The sequence below is a fragment of the Polypterus senegalus genome, chromosome 4 (assembly GCF_016835505.1).
Source record: "Polypterus senegalus isolate Bchr_013 chromosome 4, ASM1683550v1, whole genome shotgun sequence".
In the NCBI taxonomy this organism is placed as follows: domain Eukaryota; kingdom Metazoa; phylum Chordata; class Cladistia; order Polypteriformes; family Polypteridae; genus Polypterus; species Polypterus senegalus.
In genome coordinates, this window is record NC_053157.1 from 232,956,379 (window position 1) to 232,982,711 (window position 26,333).

The following is a 26,333-nucleotide window of genomic DNA, read 5'->3' on the forward strand; positions in this document are numbered from 1 at the left end:
TCAGGCAAACAAAGAATCTTTATTTACAAAAATATAAGTCAAGTACAATGAAAAAGAAGCACAAGGGGTTGTCAAAAAATAAAAAAATAAATAAATCCACAGTAACCATGTCTCCCCATACGTTAATAAAACCGGTCATAATCCTTAGACTAAACCACACAAAAACCTGCTAATTAGCCAGAAAACCAAAAGAATAACCCAAAACATAAGGAAGAGGACTCACCAACACCAAGTGCATACAATGCCCAGCGTGGGACTGCAATTCTCATCAGCCATTATAGGACTCAGAGTTGTTACTCAATAGTGACATACAGGTGGAGATCCACACAGAAAACACTGGGTAGAACAGACCGTCATAACTTAAAAGTAATCAAAACTGACAAAATATACAGAATTAGATGAAGAATAATCATAAATAAAAATAAAATAAAATATAAAATAAAAATAATATTTATAGCAGGGGCCTCCAACTCCGGTCCCCGGAGCGCTACACTATGGCTGCAGGTTTTTATTCTAACCCTTTTCTTAATTATTGGCCAGTTCAGTATTTTTGCTGCCAATTAATTATTTTGCCTTAATTAATTACTCTTTAAGATTCAGAGCCCTTTATTATTTCCGATGGCCTTAATTAGCAGAAACAATAACGAGACACAAAACAAGTCAACACATAGCCAGCTAACTTGTGTCTCTCATGCAATATCTGAAAAATAAAGAAAGGTGATGGTCTTACTGCGGTGGATGGGAACCCTGCCAAGGATGCCCTATGCTGGCTGGGATTGGCTTCAGCAGACCCCCCGTGACCCTGTGTTAGGATATAGCAGCTTGGATAATGACTGACTGAATGATGGTCTCAGTAATGATGATCTGCTAAGGTCCACCAAACACTTTAATGGTGTTATTAGAAAAAAAGGAAAAAAAAAAAAATCAACATTTTTGGAAATGTCCGGCATGGCAAAATGAAAGCAGCAACAGGCCATGGGATTAAATAATGGGCTTAATTAACAAGAATCAGATTCTAATTAAGGAATTGGTTGGTGGCTGAGGCTCCAACTTAGCTGGTCATCTGTTGGTTCACTCTGTGTCTAATTTCTCATTGTTTAAAGAAAGAAAATGAAACATTTTTTTAAAATACAAGTCAGTTTAAAGAAAGGCAAAATAAATTAAAATTAGCAGCAAAAACCTTGCCATTAATTAAGGATGAGAATGAAAGCCTGCAGCCATAGTAGCATTCCAGGACCGGAGTCGGAGACCCTGTATTTAAAGGGTTAACAAATGAAGAAAAAAAAAAAAAAGACAAAAAGAATTTAAAAATAAGCCAACAGAGGAAGCCTGGCTAAAGCATAACAAATATTTGAGTATTTATTTCTGAATTTTTTTTCCCCCAATGTTGTTAATTTCCTCGGTTTCACTCAGTTCATGTTGTCATACATTCATTTGAGGTTGATCGCTTCTCTAAATCCCAGGTCTCCGCCTCTTGGGTTCTCATGGCTTTAAGCTCCTGCTATCTGAGAAACACTTGACACATTCAGAAAAGCCATGAGACTTGCATAGCTATGACGGCCACTGCTGTTTCAGAATCGTTTACCACATCCACAACAACAACAAGGCATCTCTCCACTGTGGGCACCTATGGAAATTACTTAAAAGGGAGAATCCTTTACCAGCTTCCCAGCACTAATAATATTCTTTTTCAGTGTTTATTTTTAAATGAATTTGAAGGTTGCTGTTTTTGGAAAATATTCAGGTACATTCACAACTGTGGAGCAATGTGGATTCTTTTGTGTTTCTGTAGACTCCGGTTAAGGGAAAATATTTTGCCACATTCAAAACAGCTAAATGGCTTGACTCCTGAATGAATTTGTCTATGCTGACGAAGAGTGCTACTGTCAGTGAATAGTTTGCCACATTCAGAACAGCAGTATGGTCTCTCTCCTGTGTGAATTCTTACGTGATTTCGAAGGCTGCTATTTTGGCCAAATTGTTTACCACATTCAGAACAGACATAAGGCTTCTCTCCTGTGTGAAGTTGTTTATGCTGCCGGAGATTGCTGCTGTTAGAGAATCGCTTACCACATTCAAAGCAGCAATATGGCTTCTCTCCAGTATGAAGTTGTTTATGCAGGCGAAGAGTGCTATTATCAGAGAATCGTTTGCCACATTCAGAACAGCAATATGGCCTCTCTCCTGTGTGGATTCTTATGTGATTCTGAAGATGGACACTTCTGGTAAATCTTTTACCACATTCAGAACAGCCAAACGGCTTCTCTCCTGTATGAATTCTTGCATGGATCCGAAGACAGTTACTGTCAAAAAATCTTTTTCCACAATCAGTACAGCCATACAGCTTTTCTCCAGTGTGGGTTCTTTTATGTCTTTGGAGACTGCTGCTGGCAGAGAATCGTTTGCCACATTGAGAACAGCAATGAGGTTTTTCTCCAGTATGAACTCTTATGTGCTTCTTTAGATAGCTACTGACAGTGAATTGTTTGCCACAATCAGAACAGCAATATGGCTTTGGTCTTGAATGGGTTGACTCGATATCTTTATAGTCAAACTTGTTTTTAAATGTTTCTCCACACTCTTGGCCAGTATGCAAGGCCCCTTGACCTGTGTTATCCCCTTGTCCTTGTTCACTAGTGATGTCTTCTCTCATAGGAACTGAATTACACTGGAAAAAAGCTGCTGTGAAATTCTTGGATCCTCTTGTTGATTTTGCCTTCTCCTTGTCCCGTAGGTCTTGCGGTCTACATTGCAGAGAGGTCTGAGCAAATGATGACAGGGAGAAGCTGACAATCCCTTGAAAGTCTGCAATGATACAAAGAGTTTGTTCAATTTTTTTAAAATAAACAAAACCTTAACACAAGCCAGGTGCCACAGTGTTTGGAGTTTCTTCCTCACTCCTCAGGTCCAAGATCAGAACTTACGATGTTGAGATTTGAGCCTTGTTTCCCTGGAATAATTCTCCCTTTCACATTGAGGCTTAATTGGTTCCACAAACGCAAAGTGTTTACCACAAACCCAAGACGGGCTAAGGCAATTCATGATACGTGTACATGTGATGTTTAAGCAGCCCCAACAACCAATCATTACAAACATCTGTGAGGGCTGAAAAAGTCATGGAGGGACAATGCAATATCTGATGGAGTGGGCAATATCTGCAGACTTGATGACTCTGTGACCGAGTGTGAAGCTGATGGGACGTATGGTTCATTATGGGATAGCTTGGAAGAGTTACGAGTTTAACTTGTCATCACACAGAAGAACACGTGACAGACAGAGTGACGGTCTTTAGTAACATGTGATTTGGTTTCTTGTGCAATTTTTGCTTGACAAAGTACCATTTAATTCTGGGAAAGGTTATTTGCCTATGATGTTGGCTCTTTATGATTTGAAAAAATTACAAAAACCATGTAGAAAAAAAACCCCTGAAATTATAATGTATGGTAGGGTGCCTAGGAGGACACTAACAGATTAAGAAAACCGGACCTTAGCCTGTGTTATTTAAGAATCAGGACCCCAGTGGTATTTCACAAGTCTTTTGCCATCATGGTAATTTAGTGTATGGAGATCTAAATAAACAAAGGGCTCTTTCTGGAACCTTCATGTGGATGGGTCTTTTGAGAACCAAATACAGTTCCCCTATGGCATCCATCACTCTGGCACCTTTACTTTTAAGACTGCAGAGAAACTTTCCATGGAAGAGTTTATTACAGTTAAAGCTTCATGGACAGTGTTTTGTCTTTGTAGAGTAATATATTGCTCTACTTTGCCCTATTGTATTATTAAGATTGCGCCTCTGTCAGAACGCCGCAAATCCCACAGACTTACCACTGTTTATAAGGTATTATAGTATATAACTTCTCCCCACATTCCCTTCTACATCTATAACCTCAGGCAATTAGGTATAGTAAAAGACAAGCAGGAGTTAAGTTACAATTTAAACAATGTATTATTGGTAATGTTCATAAATAATAACAATATGCAAAGTACAGTGGTGTGAAAAACTATTTGCCCCCTTCCTGATTTCTTATTCTTTTGCATGTTTGTCACACAAAATGTTTCTGTTCATTAAACACATATAACCATTAGTCAAATATAACACAAGTAAACACAAAATGCAGTTTTTAAATGATGGTTTTTATTATTTAGGGAGGAAAAAAATCCAAACCTACATGGCCCTGTGTGAAAAAGTAATTGCCCCTTGTTAAAAATAACCTAACTGTGGTGTATCACACCTGAGTTCAATTTCCGTAGCCACCCCAGGCCTGATTACTGCCACACCTGTTTCAATCAAGAAATCACTTCAATAGGAGCTGCCTGACACAGAGAAGTAGACCAAAAACACCTCAAAAGCTAGACATCATGCCAAGATCCAAAGAAATTCAGGAACAAATGAGAACAGAAGTAATTGAGATCTATCAGTCTGGTAAAGGTTATAAAGCCATTTCTAAAGCTTTGGGACTCCAGCGAACCACAGTGAGAGCCATTATCCACAAATGGCAAAAACATGGAACAGTGGTGAACCTTCCCAGGAGTGGCCGGCAGACCAAAATTACCCCAAGAGCGCAGAGACGACTCATCCGAGAGGTCACAAAAGACCCCAGGACAACGTCTAAAGAACTGCAGGCCTCACTTGCCTCAATTAAGGTCAGTGTTCACGACTCCACCATAAGAAAAGAGACTGGGCAAAACGGCCTGCATGGCAGATTTCCAAGACGCAAACCACTGTTAAGCAAAAAGAACATTAGGGCTCATCTCAATTTTGCTAAGAAACATCTCAATGATTGCCAAGACTTTTGGGAAAATACCTTGTGGACTGATGAGACAAAAGTTGAACTTTTTGGAAGGCAAATGTCCTGTTACATCTGGCGTAAAAGGAACACAGCATTTCAGAAAAAGAACATCATACCAACAGTAAAATATGGTGGTGGTAGTGTGATGGTCTGGGGTTGTTTTGCTGCTTCAGGACCTGGAAGGCTTGCTGTGATAGATGGAACCATGAATTCTACTGTCTACCAAAAAATCCTGAAGGAGAATGTCCGGCCATCTGTTCGTGAACTCAAGCTGAAGCGATCTTGGGTGCTGCAACAGGACAATGACCCAAAACACACCAGCAAATCCACCTTTGAATGGCTGAAGAAAACCAAAATGAAGACTTTGGAGTGGCCTATTCAAAGTCCTGACCTGAATCCAATTGAGATGCTATGGCATGACCTTAAAAAGGCGGTTCATGCTAGAAAACCCTCAAATAAAGCTGAATTACAACAATTCTGTAAAGATGAGTGGGCCAAAATTCCTCCAGAGCTGTAAAAGACTCATTGCAAGTTATTGCAAACGCTTGATTGCAGTTATTGCTCTTAAGGGTGGCCCAACCAGTTATTAGGTTCAGGGGGCAATTACTTTTTCACACAGGGCCATGTAGGTTTGGATTTTTTTCTCCCTAAATAATAAAAACCATCATTTAAAAACTGCATTTTGTGTTTACTTGTGTTATATTTGACTAATGGTTAAATGTGTTTGATGATCAGAAACATTTTGTGTGACAAACATGCAAAAGAATAAGAAATCAGGAAGGGGGCAAATAGTTTTTCACACCACTGTACATTTGAATATTGGCAACCATACAACCTGATTAAATGGTGATGTGTAGTTTCAGGCGGCACACAGACTTGTTAGTTACTTTAAAATGTCTCTAGTTAAGGCATCATTTGTGCTCAGCTTTCTTCAGAACAGACTGCATTGCCTCCCTCAATATGGCCGAGCTGTGCTCTCATTGTGTTGTTCTTGTCAGCTCATAGTGTGAGATGGTCATTGATCATTGGTTAGTAAGAGAGATAATGTGAGGTTAAGCAAGTAAATTTATAGATGTTCTGTCCAACCCCTAGAGCCAATAGGGCATCATAGTAGGCCTCTGAGACAAGCCAATTCCAAACAGCCATACTTTTCAGACCAATGGGGAAACAGAACATCTTAACACCTGCCACCCCCAAAACCATATGTTAAGGTAAAGCTTGGCTTTCTTGCGGGGGTTGAAAGACTTTAGCAGAGAAACACTCGGCAAACTGGTTTAAGACACGTCCTCTTCCAACTCTGTCGTAAAATTCAAAGAGAGACTCAGTCGTAAAGGGCGGAGTGTAAACATGAATGCTTCTCACTAATGTAACACTAGATTACATTGCTTTGCCTAAAATACAAATAAAGATATACAAAATATGTATCAAGTTATATGCAAAACCTTACATCACAACAGACAGAAACCTTTACCTGCTTGTATAGCATATCTCCTTTATCTCCTCCTTATGTTAAAAAGGTTTTCCGTCATGTCCATGTTATTCAGCCTTGACCACACCCCTCCCCACCTTTCACCCTTGTCCCTTCCGGACCACCATGTGACCACTCAGTGCTGCAAGAAAAGCAAATGATCACCTCAAGAATGTCGAATTTTAGATCACCATAGAAAAAGAGCCACAAGAGCTGAAAATGAGCATCCCAAAGAAAATTAGCAAAAAAGAGCTGCATTTCATAAAAATCAAGAACAAGGAATCATCCAATAAACAAGAAAGAGAAAAATATCCCAAACAATATGCAAACAGAAAACGCAAAAAAGCAACGGTTATAGAATGTAACTTCGAGGATAAAGTCCTTCCTAATATTGTTTTTGATGAGGCGTTAATGTAATTTCATTTTTATTTACTTTTTATTACATTTTATTTTTTCTACTTTTACTTTTTACTAAAATTTCTTATTCATTGGTATTTAAAATAGAAAGTTGTAGTGAAATACTCAAGAAACTGATTTTCTGTCTATAAGCACTAAAAACCAAACCTTCTTCCTCCTGCACCCCGCATACTCTTCTATAGGGTGGTCCAGATTTAATTATGCAATTTTCATTACGCTATAACTTAAGTTTATTACATAGAAAATCACCACAAAAATCCCAGACCATCGAGAAGTGTGCGAACTGACGACATGAAGAATCGTCTTTGCGCTGAACTGGAATCGTAGCCGCATAAATCAAAGTCATCCAGATGATCTGGATCTGCATAATCAGATCTGGACCACCCTGTATATACCATCTCTTTAAATACAATCGCTTTCACTAACGGAGGGGTGCCCGACATCCTTTTGAGTGGCTCAGTTGCAAGGGGGTTGGCGAGTGAAGCGAGACGCTCCTAGTTTTTTTATACAATAGTTTGGATGTTATGAAAGCTCTGAATTGCACGATGAAAAACAAAATATGGTAGTGCCGCTGTTCAGAATTAAAAAAAAAAAAAAAAATTAGCAAACTGTGCATCAGAGCTACTTAATTATCGTATACGATTGACTTTGCACTAATAGGAGTTACTCGTGTACTAATTGTCGCATTAGGGAAGTGCTCTGTTGTGTTGAAGTCTTTCCAGCTGTCTGTACAAGCGTTCTTAGTTTTTACATGTGCGGCCTCTTAATGAGAACTGCATGCAAAGTCAGCTCATCTCTCCTCGTTTTCAGTGAAGAACCCTGTCGTGTCATCACTCGCCCATTTATTTTAATTCGTCCACAAAAACCTTTGGTACTGTGTCTCTTCAGAGAATCCTTCTTGGGTCCTGCTGATTTGACTTTGTGCCGCTAACAGAGTCCTGAATGAGGCTCATTACCTGCATTGCGAGGGAGCATCGGTTATGGCACTACAGCCATGTGGAGACATTACCTGAGGGTGATCCAGCTCGTAAGATCCTCACTGTTGGGGACCCGAGTGGCTGGACCAGGCCAAGGGATCTCCACGTAACACCTGACTGAGCCAGATAGATGGTCATTTCCAAAGGGTGGGACTGCACCACGTGTCTGCCTTGGGGGTTTGCCAACTAGGATCCCGAGCTGTTTCATCGTGTGGCGAGTGCAACAATGCACTGTACCGGTGCATGCTCCCCGACCTGACAAAAGACAGTACAAAGTAGTGCTTCATCTGTTGCAGTTTCTAACCATAATGCTACTGATTGAAATTATATGATGACGATGATGATGTTTGGATATGTGCGACATGCAACGAGCAGGCTAAGGAGGCGGAAGCAGTTATTGGGTTACTGGAGTTGGGGGTCGTTTAAAAATGTACCAACTCAGACTCTCAACTAAATGTGAATTGTAATAGAACATGTTCAAATTTCCACTTGTAATCCTCGAAGACCGGAACATCTGTCCTTCTACCGATTTCCTTTCTCTTCTCTTTCACCCAGTGAAAGCTCCAAACCCCATCTGGACCGTGTCCGTTCACGCAACAAACCCGACTCACACAAGCACAACTATCACTCTACTGCATCCTCCCCACCCCTTTTTTCTTTCCCTTCTCTTTACTCCTGGTCTCTTTTTCCACTGCCATTCCTCCCAGCATTGCCTCTGCTACCACCTGTTTCTTTTGGCTCTTCTGATCTCCTCCTCCATCAATGCTGCCACTGACATCCTGTTCTCAGTTCCTTGCCTTGATGCCCTCTGTTCCTTCTCTACTCGGACACCCTCCTGTCCATGGCTTTCTGGAGTTCTATGCAGTCAATGGACCGAGCGGAGGTCAGCTAAAAGGAAATGGAGGGAGGAAGTCAAAGGAAGTCTCCCTTCTCTTCTGCTACTACCATCATTAAGGTAGTTTCTTTCAAAACAGCATTAGCAATACATCTGATGCTTATGACTTGTTCTCTACGGTCACCACTCTACTTGACCCCCCAGTGCCTCCATCCTCAACCTTGGCTATCAACAGCCAACTGCTATCACCCTCACCGGCAAGTCTGCTCCCTCCTGAACACACCACAACTTCCCTCTCTCTCTCTCTCTCTCCCCCCACCTGTCTAGTCGCCCCACCACCCACTCCTGGGGGAGAAAGGGGGGCAGACTTGGGAGGAGGAGGACAAAGCTTGCGAGACGAGTGGAAGTAGAGATGACAGAGAATGGCACAGATACAGAATTGTGATTGTGGGGTGGGAAAAGATTACCCATGTAAGAGTTTGCCACAATAAAACCCTCTCTGCTTATTGGAATTTGATTCCAAGTTCACTTGACCCACCCTCCCTATGCCCTCGCATCTCCTCCAGACTATTTCTCCCACACTCATTCCTGCAGTTACACAAGTCATCAACTCCTCACTCTGCAAATTGTTTTGTCAAGCCCTAGTGACTCCTCTCCTCATGAAGCCCACTTATGACCCATCTCAAGTAGGTAACTACAGACCAATCTCTCTCTCTCTCTCTCTGTCTCTCCTGTATTTTCTAAACCAAAGCACTGGAACTTGCCGTCTCTAACCAAGTCTCTTCTACAGAACCGACTGCTTGATCCTAATCAGTTGGCTTTCAAGAAGGGCCACTCCGCTGCAAACGTCAACAGCTCCCGCCACTTCATCTGTGCTCATCCTGCCGGATAACTGCCCTGCCTTAGACATGGCCCACCCACCAGATCCTCCTTGCCACCCCCTCCGATTTCGGCATCATTGGGACTACCCTCCGGTGAATTGAGCCCTACCTCTTGGACAGATATGAAAGACAAAACAGTGATGAATCCACTAAGGAGATCTTTGAGCACGGGCCACGTTGAACTAACCAGTTTGCACTGTAAAGAATCTGAAGCCAGCATGTCAGCAATCGGCATGCAGCTGGGATTCCTATTGGTCTGTTAAGTTGTACCTGTCTTATGAATTGTTATTAATAGATTTGGGAAAACAATTATATCGGATTGGAAATGCTTGCAAAATGAATGTGAACCATCCAATGAAAAAAGTCAGATATGAGCCAAAAGAGAGAACGGAGATCCTCTTCACTGCAATCTGAATGTAGCCGAGTGGAGCAGCAAATGGAGTCCGGCGCAGTCAGAATTGACTTTCCCACTCATTTTATCATAGGAGTGTTTCTCCAGCATTGCTCTAGGATCATGTTGGGGGGGGAGTCAACTGTAGTGGGTTGGAGGTTGGGGGTTGTTTGGGCAGTTGCCCCTATGCCTCTAATAGACAGTGCCTATGCTGTGCCCATTTGTACAGATCTGAACACTTCCTTAATGTGTCAATCCGGATGGAAGAGACGATATGCAGGGTAGCATCCTGATCTTTGCAAAGTCACATGTATGATGTGATTAAAGTTTTCTGAACTTGACTTCTATTTGTAGCCACATAGATGCATTGCTGTTTGTTCAGTATTTTCCACAATGTAGATGTGTGCAAGTAGAACGACAGACACTTGGAATAAGCTACCAAGTAGTGTGGTAGACAGTCGGACTTTAGTGACTTTGAAAACTCCACTTAATTCTTCTAAGAAAAACATGAAGTGAACAGGACTGGTGAGCTTTGCTCATCTACAGTTATGCTTGAAAGTTTGTGAACCCTTTAGAAGTTTATATTTCTACATAAATATGACCTAAAACATCATCAGATTTTCACTAAAGTCCTAAAAGTAGATAAAGAGAAACCAGTTAAACAAATGAGACAAAAATATTATACTTGGTCATTTATTTATTAAGGAAAATGATTGAATATTACATATTTGTGAGTGGCAAAAGTATGTGAACCTTTGCTTTCAGTATCTGGTGTGACCCCCCAATAACTGCAACTAAACGTTTCCGGTAACTTCTGATCATTCCTGCACACCGGCTTGGAGGAATTTTAGCCCATTCCTCTGTACAGAACAGCTTCAACTCTGGGATGTTGGTGGGTTTCCTCACATGAACTGCTCGCTTCAGGTCCTTCCACGACATTTCGATTGGATTAAGGTCAGGACTTTGACTTGGCCATTCCAGAACATTCACTTTATTCTTCTTTAACCATTCTTTGGTAGAACGACTTGTGTGCTTAGGGTCGTTGTCTTGCTGCATGACCCACCTTCTCTTGAGATTCAGTTCATGGACAGATGTCCTGACATTTTCCTTTAGAATTCTCTGATATAATTCAGAATTCATTGTTCCATCAATGAAGGCAAGCTGTCCTGGCCCAGATGCAGCAAAACAGGCCCAAACCATGATACTACCACCACCATGTTTCACAGATGGGATAAGGTTCTTATGCTGGAATGCAGTGTTTTCCTTTCTCCAAACATAACGCTTTTCATTTAAACCAAAAAGTTCTATTTTGGTCTCATCCGTCCACAAAACATTCTTCCAATAGCCTTCTGGTTTGTCCACGTGATCTTTAGCAAACTGCAGACAAGCAGCAATGTTTTTTTTGGAGAGCAGTGGCTTTCTCCTTGCAACCCTGCCATGCACACCATTGTTGTTCAGTGTTCTCCTGATGGTGGACTCATGAACATGAACATTAGCCAATGTGAGAGAGGCCTTCAGTTGCTTAGAAGTTACCCTGGGGTCCTTTGTGACCTGCCGACTATTACACGTGTGCCTTGCTCTTGGAGTGATCTTTGTTGGTCGCCCACTCCTGGGGAGGGTAACAATGGTCTTGAATTTCCTCCATTTGTACACAATCTGTCTGACTGTGGATTGGTGGAGTCCAAACTCTTTAGAGATGGTTTTGTAACCTTTTCCAGCCTGAAGAGCATCAATGACTCTTTATCTGAGGTCCTCAGAAATCTCCTTTGTTGGTGCCATGATACACTTCCACAAACATGTGTTATGAAGAGCAGACTTTGATAGATCCTGTTCTTTAAATACCACAGGGTGCCCACTCACACCTGATTGGCATCCCATTGATTGAAAACACCTGACACCTCACCTTCAAACTAACTGATCATCCTAGAGGTTCACATACTTTAGCCACTCACAAATATGTAATATTCAATCATTTTCCTCAATAAATAAATGACCAAGTATAATATTTTTGTCTCATTTGTTAAACTGGTTTCTCTTTATCTACTTTTAGGACTTGAGTGAAAATCTGATGATGTTTTAGGTCATATTTATGCAGAAATCTAGAAACTTCAAAAGGGTTCACAAACTTTCAAGCACCACTAGTAGCTTGTTCTAATGTTCTAAAAGTGCACGTAAGTCCAAATAAATAGTGCAGAAGATGCAGGCTGAAATTGCTCCCTTCACACAAAAAAAAAAATTTCAATAGTTTGCCATGGAAAATATAATATGGTGTAATCCCTTCATGTGACAGTGCAGTAAGAGTCAACAAACAGCCACAAAGTAGTCAGAGATAACCAGTGGTCAATTTAATGTTGCCCGGATTGTGAAAATACTTTCTTTATCTGCTGCCTATTTTGTAACCTTTTCATTGTTAACCTTGTGAGGGACACCACGAGGGAACTGGCAATCTGGCCAGAGCTGTACTGGAACCCTTACCCGGCTGGGACACCCTCAACGTGGAAGGACAGGGTGAGACAGCTTGCACAGGACATGGTCTTTTCCCTAGAATGCTATATGGCAGCCCAAAGGCTTAAGGTATGACCATGGATTTCCATTGGAGACGTTGGAAAATGGGAGTTTCGTCAGCTTAGCCCAGTTGGGTTCCATGGGTGCTGACAGGGAGGAGTGGAGGCCAATAGCGAGCCCTACTTTATTGGACTCCAACTTCACCTGGAGGTGCTTCCGAGCCAAAGTTCTGGGACACCGGAAGTGCTCCTGGGTATTACATAAGAGGAGCAGCCCCATTTCAATCGAGGGGGCCAGACTTGGGAGGAGGAGGAGGATGACGAAGCTTGCAAGACGAGCAGAGGAAGGGATGACAGAGAGTGGCAGAGATACAGAATTGTGATTGTGGGGTGTGAAACGATTTCCTACGTTAAGTATTTGCCACAATAAAAATACCTCTCTGCTTATTGGACTTTGAGTCCAAGCCTCTGTGCGTGTGTGCGTGTTGGGAGTTTGGGCCTGGGGACCACAACCTGTACTCAATAAATTGATAACTCCATTATAATAATCCACACTACATAATAATCCGTATTTTTACAGAGGCATTCCTGCACAAATAGGTGCACATGTGTTTACTCCATCTTGTGCATGGTACAGAAATTCCAAGGCCAGCTAAGCAAAGATGTGCTGCTGGCACAGGATGCTAATCAACTCGACGTCATGGCTCAAAGTTCTCATGCAACCGGAGCTGCACTGTCAGAACATCAGACTTGAAACACTTTTAAGTGTTAAATGAAAGCTCTACACGACTAGAATATCCATTTATATGCAGACTGTGAATGCCACACGGGTTGGACGGGCATCCCGACCACAGAAGGGGATTGTTCATTGCCCAGACAGGAGGCTCCAAACAACCAGATGGGCATCCAAACCAAGAGAAAGGAAGGAGACCCGGAAGTGACGGTCCGAGGAGATGGACGGACAGCCCACCTGAAGTGGAAGATATTGCTGAGGAATGGCAGTATCCCTTCATATCGGCACTCATTTGGGAACCAGTAGGGAATGCTGGGAGATGTAGTCCAGCAATACAGCCCTGCTTGGGACCGTGGGTGCCACTGTCGGGAGATGTGCTCCTTAAAAATGGAGCACGTCCGTATGACCCGGCAGTACTTCCATCGGGTAGTGGCCCTGGCACCAGATGTACTCCTGGGTTCTGTAATAAAAGGGATAGCACTCCCTTGTGAGTCAGAGCTTGGAGGACGTTAGCAACACTCGACTGGAGGAGAGCGATGCGGTGGCGAGACGTATTGCGGGAAGAAATAATCTGTGCTTTTTTTTTTTTTTCTTTTGAAGGAATTGGTGAATAAGCCATCCCAAACGTGAACCGGGACTCCGTGTGTGTTTGTGTTACGCCGACACCCCAGTTTTCCACAACAAAGTATATGCAGTTATGGTCATAATTATTAGCCCTCTGTCCGAAACCGTAAATTTTTCTAAGAGAAACGACTCGTATTTAAAGTGTTGATGGGAATTGCTTCTAAAAGAACAAAAGACACAATTTCCAAGGTATCTGATGAAAATAATCTTCCTGGTGCACTTAACTGAAACAAGGAAGACACCAAAATAGCGCCGCCAAAACTATTAGCCCTCTGACAATTAGTAGTCAAGAGAGTGTCCCCCTTCTGACTCACAAGTGATGGCAAACTCTTACTCTAGTTTCTCACAAGCCTCCTGTGGGATCCTAGACCAATCCTCCATGGCAATTTGCTTTCGGCTCATGCAGATTAGATGCTTCTCGAGCGTAGGCCAAAACATAGAGCTCTCGCCAAAGATTCTCAATAGGATGGACATCTGGGATTTGAGACGGCCACTCCAAGACCTGTATTTTGGTGTTCCTCAGAAAGTTCTAGACCAACTGTAATGTGTGCTTTGGGGCCATTATCTTGCTGAAAGAAACCAGCAATGACCCGATGCTACACTGGCATCAGATTTCTTCAAATTGTCCTTTAAAATGTCAACATAGTCTTCTTTCTTCATTAGGCCGTGTATCCAAACAAGGTTTGCTGTGCTTGAAGTAGCACAACAGTCCCACAGTATTATGCACCTACCACTGTTTTATTTTTTTAACTGTGTCTTTATGGTTGAATGCCTAAACAAAAACTGTATCCATGTGCCCAAATACCTCCAGTTTTCTCTCATCAGACATACAAAAATCATCACCGTGTTTCAAAGGGTCCCGGGCAAACTTTGATATGCTGCCGTGTGAGCAATGGAGTTGTCCTTAGCCAATGTCCTCAAAGCTTCCCACAATGAAGAGCCGTTCACTGTAGTTAATATGGAGACATCAAGTCCAGAAGAGACCAGTTTGGTGACGGTGGCCTTTGTAGTGATCCGGGGGCTCTTGTTGTTATTTTCCTCTCCAAAGTCTTTGAAAATCTTAACCCTTGCATCCTCGCCCAGGTTCGCTTCTGCCAGAATGGGTCACTTGGTGTTTTAAAATGACGCAGCGGTTACTGCGGTCCTGAGCCACTTGTAAATGGCCGTATAGCCAATCCGTCCTCCCCTTAAGTTGAACATCCACTATCTTTTCTCCGAGGTCCATTGTCATTTTGTTGTAGCCACTTTTTTAAAGTCTGGTGCTAATTGAGTGAGCCAATCAAGTTACGTACATGCTTTGACACGTGAACATTTCGCACAGCTTCCTGACAAATTCACAAGGGGCGAATACTCTGCTCAAAAAAAATTAAAGGAAGCCTTTAAAAACACATCAGACCTCAATGGGAAAAAAGTCCTGCTGTCTCTCTCTCTACTGCTATGGACTGATATGGTGATGTGTGAGGAACGAGGAAAAGGATCAACCGACAGAGAGAGGGCTGAATTCAAAGACACCCTGAAAATCAAAGGGAATCAATGCCGATGTGGCAAGTTGGCAGGCGAGTCCATTTGACGAAATGTCATTGCAGCAACTCCAAATCGTACTCGGCAATTTGTACGAACCACGTACTTGTATGCATGCCTGACAACGTCCTAATGAGATGACAGATGGTGTCCTGGGAGATCTCCTCCCAGATCTGGACCAGGGCATCACTGAGCTCCTGGACGGTCTGAAGCGTCATATGGACCGAAACATAATGTCCCACCCAGAGGTGTTCTATTGGATTGCAGTCAGGCGAGTGAGCGTGGGGGCCAGTCAATGGGATCAATTCCTTCATCCTCTCACAAACACATGAGGTCGGGCATTGTGGTGCACCATGAGGAACCCTGGAGCCACTGCACCAGCCTAGGGTCTGACAAGGGGGGTCCAAGGATTTCATCCTGATACCTAATGGCAGTCAAGGTGTCGTTGTCTAGCCTGTAGAGGTCTGTGTGACCCTCCATGGATACGCCTCCACAGAAATACCATCAGTGACCCACCACCAAACTGGTCATGTTAAACGATGTCACAGGCAGTATAACGTTCTCCACGGCTTCTCCAGACCCTTTCACGTCTGTCACATGTGCTCAGAGTGAACCTGCTCTCATCTGAGAAAAGCAGTGGGCACCTGCCAATTCTGGTATTCTATGGCAAATGCCAATCGAGCTCCACTGTGCCCACTAGAGGATGCCGGATCCTCAGGCCACCCTCATGAAGTCTTTTTCTGATTGTTTGGTCAGAGACATTCACACCAGTCTTCTGCCTGCCTGCTGGAGGTCATTTTGTAGGCTCTGCCAGTGCTCATCCTGTTCCTCCTTGCCCAAAGTTGCAGATACCGGCAGGTCCTGCTGATGGGTTAAGGACCTTCTACGAGGGGCCCTGTTCAGCTCTCTGAGAGTAACGGTCTGTCTGTCTCCTGGAATTTCCTCCATGCCCTTAAGACTGTGCTGGGAGACACAACAGACCTTCTGGCAATCCTGGAGAGGTTGGACTATGTGTGTCACCAAACTCTGTAGGGTCCAGGTAGGGCCTCATGCTACCAGTAGTGACACACTGCAGCCAAATGAAAAACTAGTGACAAAACACAAAATAGAGGATTTTGTTAGGATTTCTTTGTATGTGTGGATTACTTGGGTTGTTACCGACATCTGATGAAACTTTCATGTCAATATCCCCATTAGAAATATATTAACTGAGAAAAAAGTTGACGTGTTCATTACTTATTTTCCTAGCTGTTACAGCTGAACATTGCGGCATTGTAAAACATACCTCAAATGAAATTGGTGTCATTAATGGCACTTTTTTTGTTGTTGTTTAGACCAAATCAAGGAAAAAAAAAAAAAACAGAAAAGTAAGACAACTGAATGGACATCCTCCAAGAGTTGGGATTCCGCCATTCTTGCCAAGGGGTTTGTACAAACATGGCTTTATGTGGGAAATTCATTTGTTGGATGATTTCAGGTTTTTTTGAAATTTGCATAACCCTCTCCAGTTTACTACCTGCCAATTCAGCTATCGTTAGTCGTTAAGCACTTGAGCCTCTCATCTGTTTGTGTCTCTCACTCTCATTTCCTCCCACTAAAAACACCAAAACAAGTACAGGTACAAATTGCAAATGTTCCCAGTATCCCTTACTTTAAATGTTTAAATCCCATTACTCACCCATTCCCGCACTCCTAGATGACTTCTGCTCTTCTGCGTCTCTCCCGTTTCCTTCATCGATTTTCTTTTCAGACTCGAATATCTCTGATTTCAGCTCCACGGAATGCTGCTGGGTAGCTGGTTGTCCCATATGACTGACCCGGGGCTGTAAACTGAAATGCGACGCTTCACCAGCCTCTTGTTTGAAAACATTCCCAGGTTTGTGCTTTTGACGTTCACGACTAACTGACAGATCTTCAGAATCCTCAACTTTAATGGTGGCAGCATTCTCATCTTCAAAAATTGAATCTGTTTCATCACAATCCTCCGACTTTACACGAAAGTCTGCGTATGCGTCCCACTCACGATCCTCTTGCTTAATGCGTACCAGTCGATCCTCCAGGTCTTCATCCTTGAGCGAGGCCATAGCTCTGTGTAAAACTCTTCTCTCTTCACTCCACTGGCCGCTCTTCTCCTCTTAAAAATTTCTCTTCTCACGTGGACGGCCCTGTCCTGGAGGCCATAAAGACACCTCACTGCATGACAATGGGAACTGGGCAGATGGCTCTGTTTCTTTTTTAATTCTGCCAAAATAAGAGTGATAGAATGACTTCAAACAAGGTTATCATAAATAATGAAACTACACTTGCCTGCTCGGCCCTGCTCTGTGGACATCAATCCAATCCCCCCATATTCACCCAACTGAGGTGACCACTCTAACCAAAAAAACTGTGTTATGGTTAAATGGTGACTCTCAATGAACTCAATGTCACTGTATGAGTGTGCCCTGTGAAGGACTGGCACCCTGCCCAGGGCAGGGTCTCACCTTTAACCTGATGCTGCTATGGTCCCAAATTAAGCATAATGGGTGAATGAGAACCTGGGCAGGGGCATCTGAAGGAAAAAAAAAAAAACAGGAAATGCTGGACCTGCGAGCATCTTGATGGCTGTATGTCTCTTCTCATGTGCATTTTCTAAAACAATCACAAACTAAAAAGTCATTTTGGAAGTCCCCACGTGTTTCCTGAACTATCTGTGGTGATGCCGGTAAAGAAATTTAAATGGACAGGCATCGGCTTAGTGCAGGGATTCTCAACCTGGGTGCACAAACAGTCTTCTGTATGTGTGTGTGTGTGTGTGTGTATATATATAAATATAATTCCCCCCCTCCATGCAAGTTTATGGATGATTCTTCCATTTGGGCGACAGTCCAGGAGGGAAGCACAGCCACCACTTCTTGTCTTGTTCAGGGTTTGTTAATCAGGACGTGTGATAAATGATACCCTGCGTTTCCCCGTACAAAATAGTCTCCAAGCTCAGTGATGTTGGCATTCGTTCTTTATGAAAAGTGGATGATTTTAATGTACAAAGACATTCAAGTGAAAATACAAAAAGGGTCTTTGGGAAAGTTCCATTTACATGCCAGGGGTGCTGGTGTTAATTGCTTCTCAGTTCTGCAATGGCAACGTTTCCATGAAAATTAAAAAAAATAAATAAATAAAACTTAAAAAATCCCTGTGCTTTTTTTAAGGCCTTCCAATTTGATAGATAGATAGATAGATAGATAGATATGAAAGGCACTATATAATAGATGGATTCTGGATGACCGTAAGTGTAAGGCTAATTAACCTCCATTACGTACACACACGCTATTGGGGAGAAAGTTCTTGCGAAACACCCAATCTTTTGCGAATTCCTTCACACACCAAAACTCGCATGCCTTTTCACGACAAACGATTGGCATACACATGGCTTTAGTGACATTGCTATTTTCGTTTCGGAGATATTATGCCTCAAAGTACGAATATCAAACTAACTTTACTTCGGTATGGCAGCCTTCGTGAACGTAAACGGGAGAGTGCTAGTACACGGTGGGTGGACTGTCGTCATCATTGACCAGTGGCGGCTCGCGTATAGGCACTGTGGAACTGCAGCACCCCCCATTTCCACTTGATATTAATCGATAACATTTAATATAAGGAGTCCTTTTTTTCTTTAATTCTTTCTTTATACTTGTACAATATATAATTCTTAAGCTTAATGTCAGTAGCCATCCCCCAGTTTATGAAAAAGATACAAAAACCTTTGTATGAAACTGTGCGCTTCACAGTTCCAGCGGCGTGGCGTTTGGCAGTTGTGCGCATGCGGACATAGGAAGCTGCATGCGAGGCTGAGAGAGAGAGAGAGAGAGAGAGAGAGAGAGAGAGAGAGAGAGAGAGAGAGAGCCGTCACTCCCGCAGTGCCGACCCTGGCGTGCTGGTGGAAGGTAGAGTTTGTTTTTTTACACCGCGTGTGCTGTGCTTAAAAACGGTGTACCATATTCATGAATGTGATAAAATGTAGAATTAGATTAGTATCCTGCTTCCAGCTATTCTATTTGATTCATTTTTTTCCCCGGTTCTTTTATTTTACAGAAAACTTTAACCATGGCCTTGCATCCCCAAGAAATAAGTTCTGTGACTGTAAGTGAACTTCAACAGCTTAAGTTTCCACAGCTGTCTCTCCATGACAAAGTTACAGTCAAGAAAAGAGGTCGCTCAACACCTGATATTCTAATAATATCTCAGCCAGGCAAAAGCAACAACAAGAAATATATTCATAACTTTAATTCTGAATGGTACCAACGGAAAAGTTGGCTTTGCGGCTGTGAAGTAAAAAATGCACTGTTTTGCTTCCCTTGTTTGCCGTTTGGAGGTGATGCAACGTGGACAAAAGATGGTTTTAGAAATACAGTAATCCCTCCTCGATCGCGGGGGTTGCGTTCCAGAACCCCCTGCGATAGGTGAAAATCCGCGAAGTAGAAAACATATGTTTGTATAGTTATTTTATATATTTTAAGCCCTTATAAACTCTCCCATACTGTTTATAAATATTCCCCGCAGAGTTATACAGCATAATCCCTTTGTATTCTCTTAGATATTAGGTAAGATTCATTGAAATTATGTATGTAAACACACTGTTTATATACAGTAAAACCTAAATATTATTTTAAAGATATTGAGTGTCTCCGATAGCACATATGTTACAGCCATTATGATAGACAGGCCACCAGCAATAAATACGTACAATGCAACAAAAATTGTATACAGTAAATGTGTGCACAGTGACACTAAACGTACGTACATGTACTAAGTACTGTAAGTAGAAAATTAATTTTGGTTACTCACCAACAATGACACGACGACTTGTCCGATAACAATGAGTTTAATTTTACTGCACAACAAAGGAGAGCGTTACAGCCCTTAAAGGAGCCACTTCAGGCGATTGTGTAGCACTGCCGTTGTTCTTCTTCTGGCAGTCTTCAATCCAAATCCCTAAAGCAGATTCCATCCAGACTACTGCCTTATTACATCCACTTACAACTCGTTTAGCACCCTGGTTAAAAGGACACTGCGGCCGTAGATCTTATATTCCTTTCCTACTTTTTAAATAAAAAGAATCGTAGCCTCACTGATGCTGTAATGGTGTCCTACAGCAGTATAGCTTTTCCCTTCCTTCAACAAATCCAAAACGTTTACCTTTTTGGCAATCGTTAACATCTTCTATTGGCACTTGGGCACGGCCCCTGAAGCAGTAGCAGATCGTTTTGGAGCCATAATGAAGGGCTTGACTTGCACAAAGATAAACACAAAATGAGCACAACTCTTTACACAGCGAAACACGTTGATGCTGAATGAGCGAGACGAGACTTCCTGGTTAACACCGCATTCATCAGGCAGGAACTTAACTGCGTGCTCTGATTGGTTAGCTTCTCAGTCATCCGCCAATAGCATCCCTTGTATGAAATCAACTGGGCAAACCAACTGAGGAAGCATGTACAGGAAGTAAAAAAACACATTGTCCGCAGAACCCGCGAGAAATCCGCGTTATATACACTGCTCACAAAAATTAAAGGAACACTTTAAAGAAACACATTAGATACATCAGATCTCAATATGAAGTTGGATATCTATACAAATAACGACAGGGCAATGTCTTAGGAACAAAAGGATGCCAAGTCTTTTAATGGAAATAAAAGTTTTCTGCCTACAGAGGGCTCAATTATGTAGACACCCTAAAATCAGAGTGAAATGAAGATGTGGCAGGCTAGTCCATTTTTTCAAAAACTTAATTTCTGCTACTCAAAATGCTTTTCAGTATCTTGTGTGGTCCCCACGAGCTTGTATGCATGCTTGACAACGTCGGGGCATGCTCCTAATGAGACGACGGATGGTGTCTTGTGGCATTTCCTCCCAGATCTGTATGAGGGCATCCCTGAGCGGTTGTACAGTCTGAGGAGCAACCTGGCGGTGCCTAATGGACCAAAACATAATGTCCCACAGATGTTCTATTGGGCTTAAGTCAGGGGATCGTGAAGGCCATTCAATTGTTTCAATTCCTTCATCCTCCAGGTACTGCCTGCATACTCTTGCCACATGAGGCCGGGCATTGTCGTGCATTAGTAGGAAACCAGGACCTACCGCACCAGCGTAGGGTCTGACAATGGGTCCAAGGATTTCATCCTGATACCTAATGGCAGTCAAGGTGTCTTTGTCTAGCTTGTAGAAGTCTGTGAGTCGCTCCATGGATATGCCTCCCCAGACCATCACTGACCCACCACCAAACTGGTCATGCCGAATGATGTTACAGACAGCATAACATTCTCCATGGCTTCTGCAGACCCTTCAACGTCTGTCACATATACTCAGGGTGAACCTGCTCTCATCTGTGAAAAACACAGGACGCCAGTGGTGGACCTGACAATTCTGGTATTCTATGGCGAATGCCAATCGAGCTGCATGCTGCTGGGCAGTGAGCTCAGGGCCCATTAGAGGACGTTGGGCCCTCAGACCACCCTCAAGAAGTCTGTTTCTGATTGTTTGGTCAGAGACATTCACACCGGTGGCCTGCTGGAGGTCATATTGTAGGGCTCTGGCAGTGCTCATCCTGTTTGTCCTTGTCCAAAGGAGCAGATACCAGTCCTGCTGATGGGTTTCATTGACTTGATGCTATACTCTGATTAAAAAGTGTTCCCTTCATTCTTTTGAGCAGTATATTTAGTTATGCTTACATATAAAATCCGCGATAGAGTGAAGCCGCGAAAGTCGAAGCGCGATATAGCAAGGTATTACTGTATAAACAAAATGAAAGAAAAAACCGAGAAGCATGAGAAATCAAAGAAGCATGTTGATAATGTACTTTCTCTGTCACTTTTAGGAACCGTAAGTATTACGGAAAAACTTAGTGAGGCATACAGACTTTCAATCAATGAGCATAAAATAAAGGTTAAAAAGAACCGTGAAATTTTGTCCAAAATAATAGACTGCATTTTCTTTGGTGGAAACTTTGAAACTCCCTTACGTGGACATGATGAAAAAGACGATTCAGGAAATCCAGGGGTCATTTAGAGGACTAGAAAATTTTGCATCTAAATTAGATCCAGATTTGAAGAATCACTTAAAAACCAGTGCAGTCTTCAAAGGTGTTCTAAGACCATTCAGAATGAGATACTGGACTGCCTGCTACAAATATACCATGAGGAGAGAAGGGACGGAAATTAGAAAAGCTTCCTTTGTAGCTGTCATGGCTGATGACACAACGGATGTTTCGGAACACACTCAAATGGTCCTTGTTTTACGGAACGTATTGAATGTAAAAATATTTGAGCGTTTTTGGGGATTCTTTATTCCAGAAAATCAAACTGCAGATGACATATCAAAACGTATTTTAGAACAATTGGACATAATCCTTCAAGGAAATGAACAAAAACTGATAGCTCAGACATTTGATGGTGCAAATATCATGAAAGGCAAAAAAGCAGGAGTTCAAGCAAAAATAAAAGCAGTTTACAGTAATGCACATTTCATTCACTGTTATGCACATCACCTTAATTTAATAATGAGAAATGCAGCAAGTATTACATGAAACGCAAGAATATTTTTCTCTAACATTCTGGCTATTCCAACATTCCTCTCAACATCACCACAACGTGTGTCCATTCTCAAGAAGCTTATGGACGTCAGCATTCCACGTTCATCCTCTACAAGGTGGAACTTCAACATATGGACCATAAACAGAGTTCATGAAAATTTGCAACCTTTAAAAAAACTGCCTTACTGAAATTCAGTCAACATCAAATGCAGATCAAACCATTGCAGAAGCAACAGGAATTTTAAAATACCTGAATGATCATCATTTCAAGTTTTGGTTAGAGCTTTTTCATCAGATTATACCTCGTGTTGAAATAATTTACAACCAAATGCAACCTCAGAGAAATTAGAGTGTTTAAAGTTAATGAATATATAACAAATTTCAAAACTGCCATTTTAGAATTAAGAAACTCAAAGTACTGTGAGAATCCTTCAAAGACACTCATGGCAGAAGCGAAGGAGGTGTGTGACTGTATATGTGTTGATATAATGGACAGATATTCTTCCACTAAAAACTTAGTAGCTGCTAAATTGTTCAACAAGAAATGCTTCACTAGTTTTAAGAATGAACATCCTACAGAAGAGATGGTACTGACCACTGAAGCATATCCCATGATTGACAAAGAAAAGCTTGAAACTGAACTAAAAGTATTCTATTGTAGGTCTGATATTCATGAGCATTGCAAATTAATTGAAATTTATCTTGGAAAATAATCTAGATGATGTTCGTAGTGAAATTACAAAACTGTGTGACGGACAGCCGGGTCCCATGCCCGGCCGGGACGCCTCTAATGCATACGTCCCGGGGGAGCCATCGTGGACTTTGCAATACCTCCCCCGGGGCGCTTGGGGGCACTCTCCCTGGCAGTGGATTCCTCCTCAATCTCCCCCGTGGCTCCATGGGACATGGAGTCCACCACAGCAGCCCGGTTGGGAGAAGGGGTGGCCGCTAGGGGGTGCTGCAGAGAGCCAGCCACCACACTGGACGGTTTATCAGCCCCACCCGGAGGTGCAATTAAGACCAGCTGGTCAGGCACCTGGATCACTTCCGGGTGGGGTATAAAAGGGCCCGCCTCACAGCAATCGAGGCCAGAATCGGGAGGAAGAGGTTGCCTGGGAGGAGTGGTGGAGAAGGAAAGTGTGGGTTTGTGTTGGTTTGGTGCTTGGGACTGTGTTGGGCCGGTGGGACACGGTGAAGACGTGTGCCCACGGCTGAAGAGCAACAAAAATAAATACCTGTGAGTGTGAACACGTGCCTCTGCGTATTCTGTGCCGGGTCGGGCGCTATATAGCGCCGTATCACAACTGATAAAAATCCTCTTGACAGTTCCCATGACTACATCTGTGGCAGAACGCTGCTTTTCAACATTGAAAAGAATAAAATATTTTCTAAGAAGCACTATGAATTCGGAAAGACTAAATGCACTTGCAGTGCTTTAAAATGGAGACAAATTTTCTCAGTTGTCATCCAGAGACCAAGGAGAAAATGAATTGATCTTTTCGCGCAAATTAAAACAAGAAGAATGGATTTTATTTTTAAATGAATAGATCAAGCTTGAACTGTAACAATTTAGGTTATAGTAAGTTTGATTTTGTTCTTTAAGGATTTTATCAAGTTTCTGAATAAATTTTCTTTCTATACATGTTTGTTTCCTTTTACACAATTTTAAAACAAAGGCTAAAAATTTTCGGGAGCAGCCCCCCCCCACTAATTTTAACTACGAGCCGCCACTGCCATTGACACTGGAGTACTTTGGTTGATCGCCACAACTCTTTTTTCCTTTCCTCACTCTCATTTTCAATCCATCACTCTCGGGATTCATCGCCTGCACGCCGCCCTTGCCTTTTCCACCTCCTCGAGATTCCAGTCGTGTCCAGCCCCACTTTCTTTCCTCTCAGTAAACCCCAGCCGCTCGATGTCCCCATTACTCACCGATATTCCTCCTCCTTGTCGCTCTCTTTCTTTCTTTCTCTCTCTTTTCTTTTCTTTTCTCCTCTTCTCTTCTCTTCTCTTCTTTCTCTCTGAAAGTGCAGACACGCTCCCCGCGAAGCGAGCAAAGCTGCTTAAAAGACACCATGTGCGAAACATCCACTCAGTCAACGAACCAATCAAAATACGTGTCGCAAATAAATGACGTCACAAACGGAAAGAAATGCAGTCAAAGTAAAAGCGGTATTGAGCGTCAAATCAATAAAGTATTTAGTGTTTTTTTGCGGTAACAAGGTAATCTTTTCTAAGGTGGATGGAATCATTTTTAGAATCGAAAGATGGAGGCAGATTTCTGTTTCAAGAGAGCTGCATTCTCTGAATCCGCTAGCACATGGCAGGGCCAAATCAAAACAACAGCAATCAGGCTTCCTCCCACACATCCTGCCAGATCTTTGGGGTATTGCACAAAAGTAGAATTAAGAAAGCCAGGATAACAGAACAGTCGCGGCTTGACCTAGTTTAATCAGTGCATCCTGGCTTAATCCGTTGCACGTTTGCTGAGCCAGGATGAGAACGCGCGGATATGTTAAGCCAGGTGTATATAGTTTGGATAAATGCGCGTTCATGGTATTCTTAAAAAGATCACGAAATCGATCACAGAATCACCGATGCAAAAATGGACAAAACCCGTGCGGCATACTTTTCGCCTAATGAGCAACAGCTTCTTATGGAAACGTATGAAGAAGTGAAACATATAATATGTAAAAAAGGCAATACAGCTGCTGTAATAAAGCAAAGAGAGAATGCCTGGCAAACAATAGCGGACCGATTGAATGCGTAAGTAGTCCAAATAACCAGTGCTCCACTGAAACCCTCATAATTACAATTCAAGGAGTTACTTGTCATTTTCAAAAATAATTGTATACTTTGCCTTAAATGTGTCCAGTGGACATGCATTTAACATGAAGAATAATTGCAAACACTTACCCACTATATGCATCTATTTGATATATTTAGTTTATTTTATGTCTCTAATGTGTTTAATCCTTTTACTCTTATCTATTTGTATGTAGGTTTTGTTTCTAATTAATTTGATGTAATCTATAATCAGATAATTTGCTCTATTTTTATCCATCTAATCTATTTTATCATTTGTATCTTTCTATTCCTCTTAAAGAACAAACATGTCTGGCCAAAAAAGGACTTGGCAGCAAGTCAAGATTAAATACAAGAATATTTTGCAGGCTGGTAAGTGACTTGTTTGCTGAGAACATAGGTGACATGTTTGCTGACATTTTATTATCTGTGCTGATTTTAGCCATAAAAAAGAAAAGTCATATTACTGGTACGGGGTGGCCCTCCAACCCAAGACTTCACCCCAGCAGAGGAGCTGGCCCTGGACTTAAATAAAGGGAAGCCAGTGATTGAAGGGATCCAGGGAGGGACAGCCACTGACTCTGGCCCAGCAAGGGATACTGGCCTCTTCATACAATGTACATTATTGCCATACTACTGCGCATGGAAAATATTAAAATCCATTTATATTTTGTTATGTGGACTGTGTGACTTTGCTTTACCTTGCAGTGGCTGGTAACACTCTTACACTTTTGGATCCCCCAGACTATGATTTGCCGGTGAGTATTCTTTATTAAATCATTGGCTTTGCGTGTTCTGTCAAAAATATCAATACCAG

General features: G+C 42.2%; 1 protein-coding gene across 2 annotated transcripts; it reads right to left on the bottom strand.

Moving 5' to 3' along the window:
- On the bottom strand, nt 1–25,060 carry LOC120528138 (oocyte zinc finger protein XlCOF20-like). 2 transcript variants are annotated; one of them, XM_039752196.1, is made up of 3 exons: nt 24,644–24,691; nt 16,823–17,385; nt 1–2,805 (listed from the first exon to the last, which is right to left on the bottom strand). In XM_039752196.1, exons 2-3 carry the CDS (start codon nt 17,226–17,228, stop codon nt 1,751–1,753), a joined length of 1,461 nt encoding a protein of 486 aa, XP_039608130.1. In that variant the 5' UTR covers nt 17,229–17,385; nt 24,644–24,691; the 3' UTR covers nt 1–1,750. The 2 variants fall into 2 exon arrangements, with proteins under 2 accessions (XP_039608130.1, XP_039608131.1); XM_039752197.1 differs by lacking the exon at nt 16,823–17,385 and having other exon boundaries at nt 24,644–25,060.
- Between the last annotated feature and the right edge of the window lie 1,273 nt (nt 25,061–26,333).